The sequence below is a fragment of the Leptonychotes weddellii genome, chromosome 12 (genome assembly GCF_054177405.1).
Source record: "Leptonychotes weddellii isolate Sample4059 chromosome 12, ASM5417740v2, whole genome shotgun sequence".
NCBI lineage: Eukaryota > Metazoa > Chordata > Mammalia > Carnivora > Phocidae > Leptonychotes > Leptonychotes weddellii.
In genome coordinates this window covers 14,338,592-14,360,578 of record NC_138380.1, presented here as the reverse complement: position 1 = coordinate 14,360,578, position 21,987 = coordinate 14,338,592, and the positions used below count along the sequence as shown (strand labels likewise).

The window sequence follows — 21,987 nt, the reverse complement described above, 5'->3', positions numbered from 1 at the left end:
TGGATCTAAGGCTTATTGCATATTTTAGGTATGCATATGGTCTGATTGTGGATATCATGCCATCTCCCTTAGGGAACTGGAAGGAATACCATGACTTTGTTAGCAGTGAACTCACATTTATTCCCTGAATATAAAAGGACGTCTTGGTTCTCTGTCCCTCCTAGGGTTTATTACAATGTCCACACTCAGTCCCACAGTTGACCTACACCAGAAAACAACTGTTAAGTCCTGATTGAAGGGACACGTGTGCAAATTTCTCCATGAAACTTTCAGAGGCTGACGATCGATCACTGCCCCTCCACAGCTCTGCACCAGTTGTCACTGGAGCCCTGCATATAATACCTCTATCGATCTACCCTGCATTGTGGTTGTTTATCCGTGTTTCATTGCCCTCACCAGGTTTTAGAACTATGGAGGGCAGAGACCATATACTACATACAAGTCTTGGCAAGTAACCTAACGTCACTATGCTTCAGCTGTCTCCACCTGTCAGATGGAGATAAGAGAGCTCACTATGTAGAACTGTTGTAAGAATTAAATATGTTAATACATACAAAGCAGTTAGAACCATAAAAGTTAGCAGTGACTATCACTATAATATTTTTTCTCAAAAGTTCATGGGGGCAGAATTCATTTTTTTCCTAATAAATGAATGAAGACCTTTAAAAATCAATGTGGATCCCAGCCAGCATCCTATTTTTTCTCAGAGAAAGATCCATAAAGGTAACATGAATTCAAAAGACTGTGCTACATAGGGAAATGGTCCAAAAAATAAGGGGGAAAATGTACTAAGAGGATACACACATCAGCATTCGGGCGAAAGCCAGGGAATGCGAGAGGAAGCCAAACTTCACAAAGCTCCCAACACGAGAAAGTGAACAGCATGGTTAGGCAGTCAAGCCTTCCAAACTGCAAGTTTGCTGCCCGGTGCTCATCCCACTGGCTCTCCCACTGGACACCCCAGCTTTTGCTGGCACAACCCTGTCATTGATACTGTCCTTGTATTCTGTATGATGTGTCCTTTGTCACGTGCACCCTTTAGTTTGCTTCCCACATCAAGGCATCCAAATCCCCTTTGCTATTCCTTCCACCTCTCCATGGCCTCTCTCTCCCCGGACCTCATTTCCCATTAGTCTCCCAGACGCTGCCAGCAGACCATTCCAAATCCTCCTCTGCCCCAGGACAAAAGCCGCACAGATGTGGGGAGAGCTGGCTCTGGGAACTCTAACAGCACCGTCATCCTGTCCCAGCGGGGTGGTGGTCGTTTCTCTCGGGGGACCAGAGGCTGAAAAAGGGGGGTAAAAAAGAAGAAAGAAACGAAAGACTAGAGACAGAAAACGAGGGAAGACAAAATAAGCCATTGAAATCAAAAAGGAAATGCATGAGTGAGATTTCTATCAGGACACACGGTAGGGGGGCAAAGGGGTGGGAGTGGGGAGAATAAAAACAAAGGAGCGAAATGTGCGGGGTGGTAAAAGCCTACAACAACACAAAAGTCTCTTGGAGGGGTACAAGGCGGGAGGAGGGAGCGGGTAGAAAATATGGTTGAAAGGAGCTGAAAAGCAGGAACCACTGGGGGACCCGGGCTGGAACCCCTCGGCATCTTTCCCTCTCCACCCTGTCCCCATGGAATTTTAGCTCTCTTCCTCCTCCATTCTCTCTGCAACCCTCCCAAGGTCCAAATTCCAGTTTTTCATAAAGGAAAACAGCAGGTTGTGCATTTGAGAGAAAGTCCCAAAGAAGATGCAGGACAGAGAAAAATTCAAACCGCCTGCGGCTTGTCAGAGTCTACCACACACTCCTGCCCCTCGCCCCACAGCCTGGTTATAAAGAGCACTTAGATGAGAAATACATTGCTTAGTGTGGTGTCTGGGAAGACAACGAATCTCTCACGACTCCTGTTCAGGGGGCACCCTCCTGACTGTGGACCCCATTGCTCACCATAAATAACCAGTGAAGAGGGGGGCAAAGCAGAGGGAGAGGGGCTCCCGCCTGAGCAAGAATGCAGGGCGCAAACAAACCCCTACACTCTCAGTCATCTTGAAAAGGGCCCACGGATTTCTCAGAACCCTTGTCAGGAGGCCTGTTGTCGGGTATTTGAACAGATTTTACGATTTATATCATATGAAGCCACAGGAAAGACTTAAACCAAATTAAAAACAAAAAAACAAAAAAACTAAAACTTCAAAAGATTTGCAGCATTTGAGATTGGGAGGAATGTCCCTCTCCATCTTTGGCACCGTGTAAAATTGTACTCTTTTCCCATTTACATGAGTTCGAATTGATCAGACTTGTCTACCACAAATCTGATGCTGGTTTATAAATACAAAACTTCAAAAGATTTGCAGCATTCGAGATTGGGAGGAATGCCCCTCTCCATCTTTGGCACCGTGTAAAATTGTACTCTTTTCCCATTTACATGAGTTCGAATTGATCAGACTTGTCTACCACAAATCTGATGCTGGTTTATAAATACATTGCTGGTTTATAAATTCAGGATGCATCCCAGCCTCACGGAGGCCTCTTGGAAAAGGCTATTTTCCTTGTCAGACCAAGGGGATTCTAGAGCTGCCACGACATAAAATTGGAGAGATTATTTCACTGACCGGGGGTCACATTAAGAGGATTGTTACAGAGCAGAAAAAGGGTTGTGTTTCCCGTGAGCTTGTCCCTGCCTTCAAGAAAACTGTAATTTACAGGGGTTTCTATTATTTAAAAGAGACAAATTTTTCTGCAAAAAAAATAGTTTACAATCGCAACATGCACAGGCTAATATAAATTGTTATCAGCGACTAAAGATGTTAAAACAAACAGCAACAATGAAAACAGGGGAGCTGAAGCGCTTAGCTCTTGGGGAACCTGCTGACTTAGGAGGGCTATGTCAAAAGATTTGCATGCATATTCCTGAATAAGTAGAAATAATGAGATCAACGTTAAGGCTGAAATCGACAGTGCCTATCAGGTTGATAAATGCTAGTTTCAATAAAAAATCAACTGCGAGTTAGTTCGACTAGAGAACTATTTGACTAGAGAACTGAAAGGCTAAAAACTGCCATCCCTCAAAACTGCAGTGATTTTTGGACTGGAGAGCATAATAAGATTTTATTTTCATACAGAAAGATGGAGTGTGCTTCATATCTCTAGTCTCTCTCTCAGGTTTGTACTGGCCAGTGAGATCCTGGTGAGGCAGGGAGGGAATCAGATGCCTCCCGTGACCTTGACCTTGACCTTGAGCGTGACCATGGGAACTGCTTGCCTGTGAGGGAAGTAAAGATGAGAGCAGGAATCTCCAGTTGTTTTTCTCATTATCATAAATATTAAACCAACTAATTTATTAAATCTAACCCCCCCAAAAAAACTGGAAAAATAAACACCTTCTCCCCCCTAATTAACAGATTGCTTCGTGTCCTTCAGTTTTGATAGAGAGAGAGCTGTATTGTGTGATTCACCCTTTACAAGAGATGCTGGGGATGGAAGAGAGACGACTTTAGTATCGGAATGTCAGGCTTTGGTTACAGCGCTAAGACTAACATACCAGCTTGATTTCATGCCAGGCGAAGTACGTGTGCATCAATCCACAGGTGGGGTTAGAACTTGCAACCTTTTAGAGGCCCTATTATTTAAGGTAGTGGAAAAAGGGGTGGGGGAAGTGAAAATCTGTGATTTTAGACTAATATCATCTCATGCCTCATCACTCATGCCCCTGGGGGCATGCAACTGAGGAGAGGGATTTTGGTTTGTTTTTAGTATAAGTATGTCCCAAACATTGCAAGGGTCATACTTAGGCTTAAAAAGGGGGGAAATTGCTGTTGTTGAAGAACTTGCAAATTTAAAGAATTATTGTTGCTAATCAACCTGAGGACCCAGAACCAAAGGAAAATATAAAAGCTGAGGTCCTGGGGATTCCAGGTGGGACAGTAGTTCAGGATACTGAGAAGGTAAGCTCATCATTTTCAACTGAAGAAGATAGAGGGTAAGGGAGGATGGTAGGTTAAATCTGGCCACAGATTATTTGCAGCTCCTTTCATGGGGCGGTGGGGGCCATTTTGCCCTCCTTTGAGTCAGGGTCAACTCTGTGACCTATTTTAGCTAACAGAATGCTGCAGAGATAATGCAGAACTTTCCAGCCTGGCCTCAGGACATTTGGAAGCATCTATCCTCACCCACCTGGAATCATAGGACTATCATGCCGTGAAGAAGCCTGGGATAAAAGAACAGGTAGAGAGGGAGGCTGTCCCGGGAGGTGTCCCGGCCATTCCGGCCAACTCAGCTGAGAGCCCCAAATGTGTGGGGGAGTCCATATTCAAGACAGACTCAATCACAATTGCAGCTCCCCCCAGCCTTGTGAGTGAGATCAAGGGAGACACCAACAGGTGACTAATACAGGGAGGTTTCCAGAACTGTGTGTGGTGGGGGCGGGGGGGGGGAATACTAGCTCTTCAGGAGAGGTAGAGAGAGAGTTCCTAAATTGTGTTAGCACTCAAATAGATGGCCACTGTCTGACCTAACTCGGGAGAGGGTCTGTGGGTATTGAATAGGTTAAGGTATGCGAGCAAACATTCAATCTCATGGGGTGAAGGACAAACTAGGAAGAAAGGATTGAGAGTGGTCAAGAAGACAGCAACCAGGAGTATTTTAACCCAGCGAAAGACAAGTAAACTGACAGTATGTATATCTAAAGCTCATCTGCGTTCTGTGTGGTAGAAATCCTGAGATCTTTTTGATTATGAGAGAGATAATCATAGAAGCTCTGTGACTTTATGCGTTGTCTGTGGGAGCCAGGTTCTAACATTCGGTTTTGCCTCTCACCAGCCTTTGGAGAAGTCACTATGGGAAAGAAAAAATACCTATGGTTTTTTGTTTTGTTCTTTTTTTTTTTCCACAAAGGAGGCAAGCAGAACTTACGCCATCACTGCTTTGTAAGTCTTGCTCCCCCCCCCCACAAATGCTTTTGTTGCAGTGGGTCGAATGGGTAGGGGAACAGCAGATGAGAGGATGCATATCCCAGACACAGCACCAAGGAATACAGCTTACCACCTGAGCTTTCCAGCATAGACAGGCTTGGGACTGTCCAGCCCAGCCTCCAAGGGGGAAAGAGATGGTCTAATGATCTCCATCCTGCTTTCACATGCTTTCCTTTTCCTAAACTGTTCTCTCCACCATAACTCAGGCCAAGGGTTCAAGCAAACTCATCATGGTGAGAAGGAACTGAAGACAAAACAAGGTGAGTCAAATGTACCTGATAGTCTAATACCTACCTTGCAGGTCCTTGTAAAGATTAAATGATAGGATGTTTAGTATAAGCATCTGAAAATCTAGTAAGCGTGTGACAAATGGTAGCTATGTTATCTACCTGTGGCTTTACAATAGGACTTAAAACATCCATATAGAACTATTTTCAATTTAATTCTGCATATGATTATGTTTTTTGGCCTCAATTGCCTGAAAATAGTGACTGTACTGTGCGTGTGTGTGTGTGTGCGTGTGTGTGTGCGCGTGCGTGTGTGCGTGTGTGTGTGTGTACACACTGGTCTATAACAGGTAGCTCCTCTTAAGCACTCCCCACAAATATGTGTTGACTGAAAGACATGTTGAAGTGAATAAAAAGAGGAGTGGGGCGCCTGGGTGACTCAGTCGGTTAAGCGTCTGACTTGATTTTGGCTCAGGTCATGATCTCAGGGTTGTGAGACTGAGCTCCATGTTGGGCTGTGTGCTGAGCGTAGAGCCTACTTAAGAGTCTCTCTCTCCCTCTCTCTCTTCCTCCTTTGTTCATGCACGCATGCTCTCTCTCTCTCTCCCTCTCTCTTCCTCCTTTGTTCATGCACGCATGCTCTCTCTCTCTCTCTCCCTCTCTCTCTTCCTTTGTTCATGCACGCATGCTCTCTCTCTCTCTCCCTCAAAAAAAAGAAAAAAAAAAAAGAGGAGCAAAAAGGACTGTGCATGTCTACGAATACGCTTACTATTTTCAGCCTGGATCTGGATGCCAGAGCTTCACTGCTAGGGCGCAGAGAAAATCCTCCAGGATCTCTGTGTACCTACGCAGACCTAGAGGCTGCTCCAATCCTTCCCCTCTCAAAGACAGCCAAACCAGGCAGGTTTTTCCCTTTACTCCTGTTCTTAATTCCTAGAAGCACTATGAACATGGGAAGCTGAAAGTACTGGTCAAGATATGGGATCTATCCATGTGTTTATGCCTCTAAAGGACCATGAGAGAAATATGCTAAGGTACATGCTACTTCCAGCAACTATCTAACCACGGAAGACATGGGAGTCCCAGATGTTTTCAAAGAGAATGAAGCGTGGCTTAAGATGAAAAGATGAATGAGATCCAGGCAGAAAAAAAGAGAGAGAGAGAGAGACAAGCCAAAAAACCGGAAAAAACCGTGCTCATGTAATCCTCAGAATGATCAGCTATGAACATGGATTTGGTACCGGGTCCCAACCAGGCAACTTAAAGCGCTTCCCAAAACAATCCAGCGTATTATGTCGGGATGCATTTGTTTTTGTCTTTTATTTTTCAATCAATCAGCTCACCAGTATCCTGCGAAGACCTGGATATGAGAATTATTTCTAGGAACCGTTTGGTCACAGCGACCCACATGGGTCAGTGGTCTGTGGTTCCGTCTGCCTCACATCAGCAGGGGGTGTCAGCTAAAAGGTGGGGAGCATTTCTACTGTTCTGAAGACAGCTGGCTTGAGAGCCCGCTTAGACGGTTCAGTTGCTTCGTGGATAAGTGCCCCTTGGTTCGTTGCGCCTACTTACCGTGGTCCAGGATGTACTTCACGATCTCCCCGTGGCCGGTTTTGGCTGCATGGTGGAGGAGGGAGCAGTGGTCCGGCCCCTGAATTAGCAGACTGCCTCCATTTTTATAGCTTTCCATTAGCTGACAAAGAGACACAGGAAAAGAAGCTCAGGCAGAGTCCGGAACAAGGGAAAGTACAGCTAACCGGTGATAAAATAAGAGTGATGTAGCAAACCACAAATGTTTCTAGCCTCAGAGGACGCCGAGAAGTCAAAGTGATGAAGCAATGTTCCTGCACCGTGTTAGCACTCAGATAGCTGGCCAGTGTCTCCCCTCACTCTGGAGAGGGTCTGTGGGCACTAAAATGTGGAAACTGAAATGTGCTGAGTGAGTTATTTCTTTTCTGTTTGATGTCTTTTTCTTTTCTGGGCACTGGTCGCTGTCCTAAGAGAGTGAAGGGCAGCAAAGAGAAGAAACGCTTTCCTATGTTGGCTCGGGTTTCTCTTGAGTGAAAGAGTAATTAAGGCCGGAGACAGGAAGAGCTTGGTGTCTGGTAGCTAAGCTCCTTTCCGAGCCTATGGTTTCTCTCCAACCTCTAATGAACTTAGCTACCAAATACAGAAGCTCCTTCCCATTTTCCCGTGGGAGATGGTGGCACACGTGTGTGCAGCCTCTTTCTTCTTCCAGATCTGCAACCCAGCCAGCACGCCTTCTGTTAATCATCCAGTCCATACCCAGTGAGGCTAGAGATGATCCACAGGATGAGAACCCAAAGGATTCAGAGAATGTGGCAGGAGAAACCTAAAATACCTATATTGTGAGAACAGACTGGAAAAGGACCAACAGATTTTGCAGCCCGAGAATCATGTGGCGAAATGAGGATGCGGTCTGATTTCATGAAATACTGAACATTACAGAAAGTGTAAATGGGTCCCTGTTCTCCAGGGTATGGGAGATATACCTAGAGCAGTATAGGAGAACAAAAAGAGTCTTTCTGGAACTTCTAAAAGGTAGTTTCAGGACAAAGAAGAATACAATAACCTGGCAGGTACCAAGCAAAAGGAATGGATCTATCACCAAGAAGTTAGATGGCACACTAAAAAAAAAAAAAAAAAAAAAAAAAAGGTAAGCATCTCATAAGGTCAAAGAAAGTAAACTCATATCCAACCATGGAACTGCCATGTGGCAGATGCCAGGGAAACAAAGATGAATAGGACTTGGTCATTGGCCTCAGACCTCGCCATCCACGGCGAAGACAGATGTCAAAGACACATACAGGAATGGAGAAGAACGTAAGGAAGTTATCACGGGGTGAAAAAAGAGTCAGGGAAGGCTTCCTAGAAAATAGGCCAAAAAGGAATAGTTGAATGGAAGTAAAGAACTTATGGGGACTTTTTCCCTAAACTACGAGGCTATAGGACAGCAAGAGGTAGCTAATAGTTTTCCAGAAAGAATCTAAGCATATCCAGTACTGTTCAACATTAGTCTTACAATGACACTCCCTTTCTTCATAGGCAGATCCATAAGGATTTGGGCTCAGTGGAGCAGCACAGACCCAATCCATCAGCTGCCTGGATGCTGCCTTTCTGTGGGGTTTTTGGACACTGCGGACATGAAGTTAGTCCGTGGGTATCTTATGCAGCTCAGGTGCACAGCAGACGCTCCCAACAGCCTTCACACTGGATGGCTCCTGGGGTCTTCGGTTCTCTGCTGTCTGCTGTGTGCTCTCTCCCTTACAGACACGCACACAGTTTAATATCTAATATTTCTTCTGCTTTCTGCATGGCATGGAATAGACAAACAGAAGAAGGTGAAAAAGAAGAAAGAAAAGGGGAAGAAAGACTTGGGAAGGAAAGAGAGAAAAAGAATGAGAAAGAAAAACTAAGTCACTGTATTTCATCTTTCCATAAATAAGGTTAAGTAATTTCTTAGGCACTTAGGAAATGATTGTAACAGAGAACGTAGTAAGACAACCTACTGAATATGGCAATTTCCCATATTTCAAATAGTTCTCTATTAAGTACAAAAAAAGTGGGGTTGTATACACAAGGGACCCAAAAAATATGCTGCCTAGACTAAAAGCATATGCAAAATGAGATAAAAAGATTTCAAATGTACAGTAGTTTGCACATTTTTTTGGCTTAGAAGCTCTGCAAGGGCAGGAAGCACGCCTTACTGCCCAAAGCATCTAATATAAGGCCTTGCAGGGAGTCTGGGATAATATTGATTCAATCCACTGCTTGGCAATAGCATCAAACTCCCAGGTACACTGCTTGGAAAGTACTTTTTCCTTGTGGGTGACAATTCTTCGATGTAGACTGTGCCATGGGCACCATTTCCAGAATTATGTGTCTAAAGATGGCAGTTTATCAAGATGCTTGCAACCTTCTCGCCATTTCTTTCCTATTAGTAACCTGTTAACACTGTAGCACAGAGGTTTCTCAGTTGATTCAACAGATGTGCTTCAAAAGAAGTTGCATGCAAGGTCAGTGCTTCTCAGCTCCCTTTTAAGGCTTTTGGTTTCTCGATCTGCAATGGCACCATACTCCACAGGCTGGTGAGTAAGGCAGAGCCTCTGTCCCTACACAGCTGCTGATCTTATAGAGCAGATCGATGCCAATGTGGGTTATACAGGGATATACAGGCAGTCATGAGTCCCAATGCCTGAAAATGACATGAGACCAAATAGAGCTTTTAGAATACTCATGGACTATACTATATAACAAATATTGGCATCTCCACTATGTTTATTAAAAAAACACAGACTAACACTACTAGCTAGCATTTTAGAGTCCCTTCTATGGAATAAAAACAGTCTTAAGAGGTTTACATGTATTGTTACAGTTGATCCTCACAACAAAGGAGAGAGGCAACATTATTCAAGTTTACAGATGAAGAAACTGAGGCGCAGAGAGAATCAGATAATTATACAAAGTCACACATACAGTGAATGGCAGAGCCAAGATCTGAACCCAGGCAGTCTGACTCCAGAATGTACATTCCCTCTAGAGGCGGCAGGGACCACTTCCTTCTCTCTGAACTAAGAAAACATAAGCATGAATTAAAGTGTTCGAGGGAGATGAGACGGAGCATGTTCTTTTGGTTTGACTGTGATCCCCAGAGTACAAAACTGTAATCATGTTGGAAGCTGTAGGCTCTGGCCTGGAGAATGTATTTCTGAGTGTTGTCCAGATAATTCTTACAGATGAACTCATTTCAAGACCTGTCTAAAAAGAAACCTTTAAACTGCAAATATCAGCTTCTAGAGAGCAGGAATTCCAGACACTGTGAGCACTGCATCCGGGGAACATGCAGCCCATGTTAACTAGTCAAGACAACCAGCATGCTACCCCTGCATACATTCTCCACTGTTGGGAAATGTGGAGATGCTCTGAAGACTCCTCTGGCCCTCCCTGCCCGGTCCTCAAAAGAGCATCCTTCCCCTTCCAAGTCATTTAGCACAGGCAGGGGGATGATACATGACATACGAGAGATCATGACTATTTGGTGAGAAATGATGTTAAAGTTCTTAAAGAATCACCAAAAGTTTGGGTAGGAACATATCTTACCTTCATAAGATCACCAGCTATTACTGCCTGCAAAATTGCTGTGGGAGACAAAAGAGAGATGTCCCATTAGTAGAAGACCCTCTCATTAAAAAAATCCCAAAGGGCTGGATCCATATTTTGTAGAAATAGTCTACGTTTGGGGCAGGAATCAGGGAAGGAGAAGCATGCCAAAGGTTGAATCTTGCAACAGGCTAAAGCCTTCTCTTCATCCCTTTGCTACCCGGGCACCCATTCTATCCTACCTGGACACCCCCTCATGAAACTTGGAGCCACAGAGATTAGATTCAAATCTTAGCTCCGACACAAGTTGTGGGTGAATCACGGAAACCCTCTGAGCCCGGTTTCCACATCTGTCAACCAGCAAGTCTAAATCTTACAGAATGACTAAAATGATCGATGAAATCATATGGGTGTTCTCAACTCATCTATGAGGTGGACTGGGTGCCTAACTGTGATTGCTTCTGCTCCCTTCTTTCCAGTTCCTTCCACTTGGTCCTCTTGGGGTTCCAAAAATCACTAATAATTTTGCTCTGTAGTGAGAGACAAACACCTACCATTATGGAAATGAAGAGGACTGGAGGTAGTGAGGAAAGAACATGCATGCTTTTTTATGTTCTGAAGAAAATAACCATATGGTCAGCATCTAATCCACTGGCGACTCTTATGGAAAGAACTCAAAGACTTAGGAAACCTAAACTAATTGTAAAAATATGTAACACCAGGGGCAAAAATCGAAGCGCACATACAAGTCACTTGGGAGGTAGAGGAGGAGGGAGAGGAGGGGACTGGTGAGAGAGGGCAGGATGTGTGAGCATCTAATGACAGTGTTGGTTCCTGAAGGGAACATGTGCATTAGGTTGGAAATGGTCCTTTAGAAAAACAAATACCTAGATTCTAGGACTACCGAAAAAATAGATTATTGTAAGGCTTGAATAGCACAAAATTTTAGAAGTAACTTAAATTTTATTTCTTAAGGTGTCATTTTATTCTTATCTTTTTTTATGATTTATTTGTTTATTTTAGAGAAAGAGAGAGCGTGAGTGGGAGGGGTAGGGGGCGAGAGAATCTCAAGCAGACTCCCCACTGAGCTCAGAGCCTGACTTGGGGCTCAGTCTCACCACCCTGAGATCATGACCTGAGCCAAAATCAAGAGTTGGACGCTTAACCAACTGAGCAACCTAGGCGCCCCAGTGCAGTGCCTTTTCACAATACTATAAACTTGATAACTTATAAAGACTATTTCCTTCCCTTTTCTCCAGGCCTTACAGAGCTAGTGGAGCTCTACTGGACAGAGGCCTGGACTGGACACAGGGACCTGCATTATGGTGACAATTGGGCTGCTCACTTGCACACGCATGTGTACTCTCTCTCTCAAAATAAATAAATATATATATATTTTTTTTAAAAAGGCACCGGACTAGAGTCTAGTCTATTCTAATCTCTAACTTAGCAGACATGTAAGCTTAACAAGTCAATGTTTCTGAACCAGTTTTCTTATTTGTATAATAAATAGCTGTCTTGCTCATCTCTCTATCATAAGAACAAAACCAACAAATGAAAGTTTTATAAGTTCAAAACAGTAGAGTGCTTACTTTTTCAAGATTATATTGAAACATTTCCCAGAAATGAAAAGAAAAAGAAAAAGAAAAGAGAAATAGAGAAAAGAGAGAGAAAAGAAGAAAAATGAGTTCATTACTTTAAAGCACTTCTGTAATAAAATTTGGTATATATAAGCAGCAAACAAGACAATAAAGGAATTCCCCAGGACAAAGTCTATTTGAGGAGCAGCAGGAAGGGAAGAGAGAAAAGAAAAAGAAAGGAAAGGAAAAGAAGGGAGGAAGAACGAAAAGAAAGAAAAATATCAGAAATTGGGGGAAAACTTATTGGTTAGCTGTGGAGTTCAAAGATTTCTTGGAGGAGGCGAAGTTCAAGCCAACTCTTCCATGGTAAGTGGAATTAATTAGCAAAGAGGATTTGGAAAATCCTTGCAAGACAAAGGTAGGATCCGAACAAAGACATGGAAGTTAAGTTGTGATGTCTAAGGGAACCTTCGAAGAGCTGAATATCATCCTCCCTGGGGTGGAGAGTGGCTGCAGATAAGGTGCTGCAGAGTCGGAGGGACCCCCCCACCCCAGTGAGCACCTCTTCTGTCAAGATAAGGCACTTGGAGTTTATCCTGCAGGTGGTGAGAAACCATTGCAGAGGTAAAAGTACACCAGAGAAGCATATAAATGTCAACCATGCCAGTTTGATCCCACCTTCCCCTCCTGGAAAGAGAATTATGACCTGCTCTCCGCTCATTTTCTCCAGATTGCCCATATTATAGCCTCTTTAAATGTCTACCCCAGACTCATTCACAAGTACTGCTACGTTTGTTGGTTTCCAGCAGCCTCCCGATGTAAAGTCCCCATGAACAGGTAGAAGATCATATAACAGAATCATAACCACAAATAATTTCCAATTGTACTGGAGATGGAAAGCGGGGATATTTATTCTTAAGTCAAGCAATACACCCAAGGGTAGCTATTATGCAAATATTATTAGGCTCCAGGCTCACTTCTCTCTCCTGATTAATGTCCTTCCCCATGAACACTGTTGTTTAAGATTTCTTCTGCATAAAGACAGCTTGAATCTATTAGTATTCAACTCCAGATAATAACCTTCTGAAAGATCAAGCTTCAAAAACAAATAATGAGTTGTTATGATTACAGTATTATTCTTTATTATTTCATGAGCTCCAAGCTTACCTTCCTGCCTTTTCCAAAACTCTTTCCAACTGGGGAAATCATGATCCCAAATGCAAAGAAGGGAAGTCAAATTGCTGATGGGACGTAAAGGTAATTGAGTAGATGGATAGTAAGTTTCCTGGACAATTAAATCACAGAAACTTATGTAGTTAGGCAGGAGAGTAAGGGAGTAGAGAACTGAGAGATCTGTCATTTTTAGAGCTTAGAAGCAGAACCATTAATTCATATGAAGTGGTTGATATTTCCTTCAGTGCTCTGCCTTCCAATAAATTGTTATCCAGTAAACATCCTGGGACTGAGAAGTCAGGACTGCCAGAAAGGAATCCCCCATCTTCCTTCTTACTCTCTCCCTCTAGGGCCTCGATTCCCAACAGTCTGCATATCCTCAGAAATCGTGCATGAAGGCACGATGGCTACCCACTGGAATCAGGATAGGGACAAAACAATCTACAGGGTCACTGGCTGGCCACCTGCTCCTGCCCTGCCAGCCCCTGTTTGAGGTTCTGGGGATACCCCCATACAAAGCAAACTCCGTCCTCTTAGGGAACTGGCATTTTTGGCAAGAAGTCCAAATTAGGAAGGGATACATCATAACTGAGCCAAGAATCAGACTGCCTGTGAGTCCCTGGGAGCACCATGAACTGGCTGTAACCTTGGGCAAGTTATAGTTTACTACTGTCAGTTCTCTCATTAGAAAAATGAAGACAAAGTCAATACTTTTGGAACTCTGCCTTTCAAATCAGCTCAAGGAACAGAGGACTGACTATTACAGTCCCCTATGTAGAACACCATGGAATCCTGATGTTTTTGACCTCATGACACAGAAAAAGAACCATTTCTCACCTATGAAATGAGAAGGTTAGATTAAGGCCAATTACAACTGTAGAGTTTGCCATATGATTACTTCCAAAGGGATAGTTTAAGGTTGCAGTTTTTGCTATGCCAATGAAAATATTTAATAAAACGTACACAGGGCTTGGCAAAGCCACGTATATGAGTTCCCAATAAATCAACTGAAATAACTACATCATATAGTCTCAACTCTGAACACTTAGGTCTATTTAAAAAGTTTAAGCTTTCATGTTATTTCTCAGTTCTTAAGTTAATATTCTATTTCCAAACTGCTTGTCACCTACTAATGATAGCAGTCACTTAAATCTTTTTTAAAAAAATTTATGGAAGAAAAAAATTAAAAGTACAAACAACCACCATTGAACAAAGAATAGCTTGTAGAGCCCTGGGTTGGGGAAGAAATCAGTTGCTGCACTGAGAAGCATAAATATATATCTGGCTTTGCCAAGTTCTGCATACTTTTTACTCCTAAATTTCATCCGTGAAGCAAGAAGCACGTCCTAGAACTGTCCCTTCAGAAGCGGTCATATTCTACATTCCAGAGCTATTTTGGGTCCTAGCCTAAACTTCTCATTTCATAGATGAGAAAACAGGCTTGAGAAGTAAATGGACTTTTCCAAGGTCACACATATAGTTAGCAATCCAGATGACAGAGAGACTCTTATTTTTTTTTCTTTGTTTCTTCTACATTTTCTTATGTTATTGCATCTGACCCCTATGTTAGAATTCCTTCCACCATGCTGTTTCCCCTTGAACCTGGAGAAAGGTGGGCAAAAACTAAAACAACTCCAAATAAAAGTTTCATGAATGCATCACATGCAAAATGAAGTCAATTTAAGGCTTCAAGGTCCAACTCCTTTCATCCCAAAGGAGACACTGCATATCGAGTGCACCCAGGGCAGATGTTGCATTCACAATTCCATTGATCTGATCATGATGGGCATTTTCCTACTTCTCCTTTATTCAAAGTCACTCATTGCTTAGGCACCAGATGGCTTGCATTGTCAGCTGCTCAAGAGCCTACTTCTTTTAGATACCTACTTCTGCAGAGCTTTTCCTGCATTTTCCTTACCAGAAGTATTCTGTCCAATTTTTCTACTTTGTAAGCAGTCAGTCATGGGACATGAACAACAAACTGTGAAGGCTTAGCTCCCCAAAATGGAACTTAGTATAATCATCAGATATGGCAAAGGTAACTAACACTCATTTAATGGTATGGATAACTACTGTGAATTATGCTAATGAGGCATAAATGAGAAGCAGCTCATGAAAATGACTGTAATTAGTATTATTTTACATAGTCATACTCAACAAGGTGAGGTGAGAGAAAGGAGGAATTAGATATTTTGAAAGACCTTTGCATTTTAATATGAGCCTAGAGGAGGTTTTGACAACTGATAATAAGCTACATGCCAAATTATTTGTTAATAGCTAAAATACTGAGGGTTTTTAATATATTGGAACAAATTCAAGATTATTCTTATAATGACGCACAAATCTGTATCAGCTCTCTGTGACTGCATAACTGTTAGGCAGTCACAGAGAGCTGCATCATCCCAAAACAGAGTGGCTTCAAACAATTATTTTTGGTCAAAAATCTGCTATTGGGGCCAGGTTCACCCAAAAGTTTGTCTTCCCTCCACCTGGCATCAGGTGGGGCAGCTCCACTGAGAGCTCAAAGACCCACTTTCAAGATGATTACACACGATAGGAACCTGGGTGCTGGCTTCAGCTGGGAGCTTTCACTCCCTGAGCATGGCATTCCATGGCTTCTTGGGCTTCCTCCCAAAATGGCGACTGGGTTTCAAAAGCAACCATCCCCAGAAAGCTTCGTGGAAGTCACCTTTCCTTGGAAATCATGGGGTGTCACTTCTGCTGCTACAGTCTTAATTAAGTCTGCCCATATTCAAGAAGACCCAGACCCCACATCTCAATGAAAATAATGTCAAAGTCATACTGCAAAAAGAATGTGTGGGATGGGAGATCATGCTGTGACTGTTTTTAGAAAATTCAGTCTTTCACATCATGCACTTACATTGTGATGCACTTTGAGTAAGAGGGTTGACACTGACTTTTGGTTAGCATTGGGAAATGGCCATGAATGGCCTTTGTTACCTGTGTCCTCTATGGGCGTGTGTTTTGCATGCAATATCATCTGTTTATGTCATGAGTATCTCAGTAGAAAAATGCAAAAGGCTGACAACTGCTTATCTCAAGGATCAGCTTTTTGGAGCAGGAGGAAGAAAGGCAAGTAGAAGATGATGCAGACAACAAGTGTTTGTTGAGTTGAATTAAGACTATCTAAGGTAAGCTTTACCTTGAATCTCTCTTTAATAATCAGATGTAAGAAAAAAACACTGTCTCTCCTCTTTTTCCTCCTCCAGTCAAGCAAGCACTCACTTATCAAACTCTAGCCCCATATCCCTCCCACCTGGTCTACCAGCTTCTCCTCCTTTGCCAAAATACAGAGTGGAGGGCTCAGGGCACACACTTCCAGGATCTCCTCCTCATTGGGATTAATCCATCAGCGGTAACCATAGATGGGAGACTTAAATAGGTTTTGTTTCTCTCTAATGACAGGGTTAATCCTCAAATTGAATTAGTCCCTGCTAACTGAATGCATGAACGCATATGGGTTCTTTCCATCTGCTGCAGCAATCCTTTTGAAGCTACTATTGGCATGGAAGGAGTTTCCTGTTTGGAGAAAAAACAAACAGCCCCCTATCCAGTGTTCCCTCCTGGCAGAAAAGCTGCACCTTGTTGCCAGAGGACTGGGACATGCTCCCTTCCGAAGCAGTTGGTTCTATTTCTCTTATTTCCCCCCCTAGAATTAGCTATAAACAGCGCGGGGACCAGATGTCTCTCCTCGACAGCCCATTTGTTTACCTGTGGTTGCGAAATTGTTCTCTGGTTGCTGCACATGTGGAAACCCCAGCTCTGCCCTTAAGCCACAAGCACAGGAGCTGGGTTTTCACTTTTTGTTTTTCTCTTTATCTATATCCCATCTTTCAATAAAAGCTCTAGTACAAGAAATACCTGAAGTGCTTAATAAATACTTGGTTGATACCTGTGGTCTGGTGATTCTGCGAGCTATCATTCAATATTCTTCCAACCCCGAATCAAGGAAGACATGTTAAGGAATGGAAGAAAGCCCACTTTACTGGCCCCTGCTACACCTGGCAGTCAATTTTGGAGTTGGGAATATTTTCCTATCTTTTCAGGTACCTAATAGTGTTTATTAGATGCAGCAAAACAACATCATAAGTATCTCAATAAACCAGAAGTATTTATATTATGGGTCAATTCAGAGCCCTATACTAAGCAATAGTTATTTCCTAGAACATCAGCCATAAGCCTTGGACCAGTGTTAAGAGAAATTTCATGGGTTGATTTGCTTTGAGCACTGGGCTAGAGAAGCCAAGTTCACAGGTCTTCCTTGGTCTTCCCCAGTCACGGTAGGTTACTTTCAGCCAGCTGTGTAAAATATATGCCAATAGTCACAGGAGGGATGAGAGAGGTTCTTGAAAATATCCTCCTGAGAATCTATATAACTCAAAATTAATATGTTCTCTAGTAATGACATATTAATATTATGATCTTTGGATGTAGTAGCCAACACTTTTTAAAAAATAAAGTCCACCTTCTAAAGTAATATCCAACTATTCCTTTAAAACTAGAAAAATATCAATTCCTTTTTAGTGTCAATATTACAGAATCCCATCAACTATTTCTGTCCAATAACTATTAAGCATCCACCAACAGGGAAGATTTTTCATATATGTAAAGGGTTTTAATCTGGTTACACTTTATTAAACTCATATTTATGAACCCCAAATAATCATAGTACATGATAACACTCTTTCTCCTTTTTAACATTTGAATAAAGTAGTTTCATATTCAAATCCGTAGTACGCTTTATCTGTTTTAGTGATGGAAGAGATTAAAAGAAAATTCTAGCCTTCTCCAAAAGTCCCCCATCTCTAGAATGTCAAGAGAATTTAACTTTGATTGATGAACTTTATTTTTGCTTTCCCGGCATTTGGATGATAAGGCTATAATCCTGAGAGGCTAAAAGAAATGGAAGAACTAATAAATAAGGTCCTCCTTCACCTCACAGGTGAGAGGAAGGTGCCAAGTAGAAGCTGGACGTTGTTCCTAATGACTTTGACTGAGGACCTCAGAGATAGCATCAGCGCCTTGGCTTCATCCAGCCTCTCAACGTCAGGCCGCATTCCTCCTACAAGAGGTCTCCTTGAATTCATCTGATATATTGTAGCTGTGTCCTTCAGGACGTCTAAAAAGAACTTAGGTTGAAAAGCTGTGCTCATATTTCATTCCGTGATAGCCGCGAGCAGATCTGACGTGTCCTGAAAGTGATGGATGGTTATTGGTTTTAACCAAACATCAAGACTGCATATGGGAAATAGTGTTTAAGGTCAGGATCCAAGTACAAATGAGTGTGCTCTGGAGCTCAGAAAGATGATGGGTTTATGGGTCATCCGGTCATCGGGATGCACAGTAAGTACCTTATCACTGCCCAGCAGCACACTGACCACTCTGGACAATGAAGGCCTTTTGAACTAAGAACAGGTTTAGCCAAAACACTCCTCACTGAAACACAAGTAAAACCAGGGAGGAGTTAACACAGCAAAGTCACTTTCAGGGACAAACACCAGCAAAATGCACATAAAGTATACAATTTTTTTAAAAAGATAGTTTCTAGAGCCTGCTTCACTTTAAGTGTAAATATAGACAATTTGTACTTGTAACTAAGTTATAATCAAATGCTAAGTTTGAACCTTCCCTAGATTGGCATAACACTAACTGAAAGCACAGAAGAATAAAGTATTTTACTTCAGAGAAATGAACAATAAGTTTTAACTTTTACTTGGACATTACGCTAAGTTGACTTAAGCAGCATCACACCTTTAAAGTAAGAATTCTAAAGTAAATGGTTAGTTCTGAAGCTTGCTCGGAAGATACAAAATAGAATAGGCTTCAGTATATGGACAAATCTTCAATAATATTTACTAAAGAACAGATTTTACCAGTTGCTGTGAAGGGAAATAAAAACTAAACCTTCATTCTTCTTAGGAACTCCTATATTCTTAAGGAAGAGAAGAGTTATCTAGAAAGTAACACGTGTGTCCTTACACATCCACACGGAGCCCCTGACTGCTAAGAAAAGAGAGTGGTGTATGGAATGATTTCCTAGGGAAGTTGTAAGACAGTGTCCATAAAGGGAAGATCTGCATTGGCAGAAAATACGGATGGAGAATTTTCTACGGAGACGTCCAGCTGGCTGAGAGGCATGGGTAAATAAGCGATAAGCAGTTTCACTTGATAAAGTGGGATGTCAAGAATGGGGGTAGGGGGCAAGGAGGCAGGGAGGGAGTGAAGAGGGCATCCCGGGAGAACAGCTTCCAAGATGCAGAGAGTTATGTGAGGCCAAAAACTTTTTTTTTTTTTTTAATGTCACTGAAAATCACTCACCAACTCCATTTTCAGAATCCCACTTTGGCCAAGATTATCACTCTCTTTCTCAAATATAAAAGAAGCTTAAATAGAAAGACCACCGGGAAATCAGAGCCCAAAGAACATCTTGGGGTGAGCCATGCTTTCTGAGAATGAGAAGGAGCCCAGAGAGTTAGGGAAGATATGAGGCCCAGAGAGGCACAAGGTCAGAGAAATACAATAAGCAGCTACACAAACGATATGGTTTCAATGACCTTTTTTGTGGTCTTATAAAACACCACCTCTAATTTTTTTTTTTTTTTTTGCAATGGCTAAAGTAATTGCCTTTACTTAGTAGGGCAAAAGAGCGGATGGAAGTGTCACCGGACTGCACAAAATTGAGGGGGCTCTGGCTGATTGCAAATCCCTTTTCAATAGGCACTGGGGCCTCACTTTTTCAGGAGAAAAGCTAGAAACTGCATAATTAAGTAGTAATGTATTTTGTTACCTTGTTAAAGAAAGCTACCAGTGTGAAAGCTGCCTGCAGCATTTATGCACTTGCAAAGATGATTTTCTTTCTTTTCAGGAGGCGAGTACCTGGTGAGGTGTGGAAACAGCAGGTCTGTGTGTCGTCACAAGCAGAAATAGTAACAGGCCGGCACTCCTCTGCAGGCATCCATACACCTGCCCCATAGAAAGCAGGACATGGGTGTCTCCCAAACACCCTTCCAAAACTGAAGGTGACATTTTGGGGTTCTCCTCATGTATCTCATTGCCCAGGATTCTTCCGTGCCTCGGAGGCCTGAGTCTAGAGGACAGAAGAAGCCTTAAATGGCAGCCAGCTCAGCCTGCTCTCTAAAGAGACCAAGGCCTAAGGGGAAACAATCTGCCCCAGATTCCCCCACCCTGCGGAGAACAGAGCCGGGGCCTGGCTGGGTCCTCCCCACTCTGCGACAACACTCTCGTCCTTGCCCGACGCTACCACCCATACTCAAGTGTCCACTGCCCAGAACAAAACGAGTCACTCTCTGCCCACTGGGCTGTAACCTGAAGGACATGTTTGGTTCCAGCAAAGTTAGAAACCAGTACGCTTGAAGAATATCCTAAATCCATGCAAATATGACATATCAGGTCTATTTATAGAAAAAAGATGTTCCCATTTTGGGTATTTGACACTGATAACTTCTCTTGCTCTCTTTGGCACATCTACTCTCCAGCTCTGTCCCTTTCTTTTGTGAATATTTGCAAGTAAACTATGTGCTAGGCATGGAGCTGAATACTATCGAAATTAATCCCCATGATACAACTGCTAGATCTGTACTGATAACTGTCATCATCCCCATTTCAGGACAACAAACTGAGGCTTCGTGGGCCGCCACGTTGACCGGGAGAAGGCACGCTGTGTGTGGCTACGACCATGGTGCCCCGACATGCAGAGCACCCGGGAGCACCCAGAAAATGAGGACTGACTCAGAAGGCTGGCCAGATGAGGCAGCATTTCGTTGACCTCATTAGCTTGAAAACGAGCTGACTGATGGCCATTTCTGCAGCTCCAAGGAGCTAGCGTAGACAGCGTGGACAAAAACTCACCCAGAAAAAAAATGCTTCCAACTGGAATGTGCCAGGATGGAACATACTACAAAATACCCAAGGCTAATCTTCCAGGAACCGACTGAAAAAGTGACGAGGCATTCTAGTGTTTTGCACCTGGTAAGCACGATAAGGGAGGCTTGGGCCAAGACCAGCATTCAGGGAAAGTAGTCACCAGCACCCACACAGTTCTTTGCGGGAGGAAGGCATTAAAGAACAAATAAGCTTTCAGTGGAGCTCACTGGGGAAAAAATGTTCATTGGATCCTGGGGTTTCTCTAGTCAAGTAGACAACAGACAAATGGAGTAACAGTGACACTACTTTCAGGACTGTACTACCATCACTGTCAATGTATCTGCCCCGCCCCTTGGGGACACGGGTGTAAACACAGCTCAGATCCTATCATTCATACACTAGAAAGCTTAAGCAAACATAGTATACTTTAAAAAGTAAGCACAATTCGGTTCTTCGTTTCTGCTCTTATACATGACTACTTGGAGACCAAGTCAGGCACCTGCCAAGCCCTTTCACACACTTACCTGGGGGACAAGTGACCGATTTGCAGGCATGAAATCTGTGATAGCTTCATCCCCGGCCAGAGGAGCCATGACACACAACCTTCTTTGATGACCTCTCCTGACCCATCCATGTACAAGCAAACCAGGGGGTTAGCCTTCTCCCCTCCTCTCTCCTTTCTTGTCACTTTCTTATTTCGAGATGTTGTAAATACTTAGAATATTCTCTGAGGCCAGAGAATCTCAAGCCAAGTTATAGGTAAATCTCAATAAAGAGCACTCTTCCTCCTCAACATATACTCATCTCTAATGAGGCTTCAAAAGATAATTAGATGATGAGCACCAACAAAGCCCTCCAAAGAAACTACAGGATCAAAGGATTATGTGGTTATAGTCAATAGTGAGATTTAAGAAGGGGGGAGGAGAGAGAAGAGCAGGGTCAGGACACATAGAAAGTGATATAACCTGATCCTGGAAAGCCCAGGGGTTTGGGTTTTGTTTTGCTTGCTTGTTCTGT

The 21,987-nt window shown here is 42.9% G+C and overlaps 1 protein-coding gene across 2 annotated transcripts in view; it reads right to left on the bottom strand.

The window, feature by feature from the left end:
- DGKI (diacylglycerol kinase iota) overlaps nt 1-21,987 on the bottom strand; it is a 426,631-nt gene that overhangs the window by 20,321 nt on the left and 384,323 nt on the right. For both annotated transcript variants that reach the window (XM_081800028.1, XM_081800027.1), the window contains 2 exons: nt 10,313-10,350; nt 6,764-6,884 (listed from right to left, as the gene is read on the bottom strand). In XM_081800028.1, coding sequence (XP_081656154.1) covers nt 6,764-6,884; nt 10,313-10,350 — 159 coding nt within the window. The remainder of the gene's footprint in view (nt 1-6,763; nt 6,885-10,312; nt 10,351-21,987) is intronic.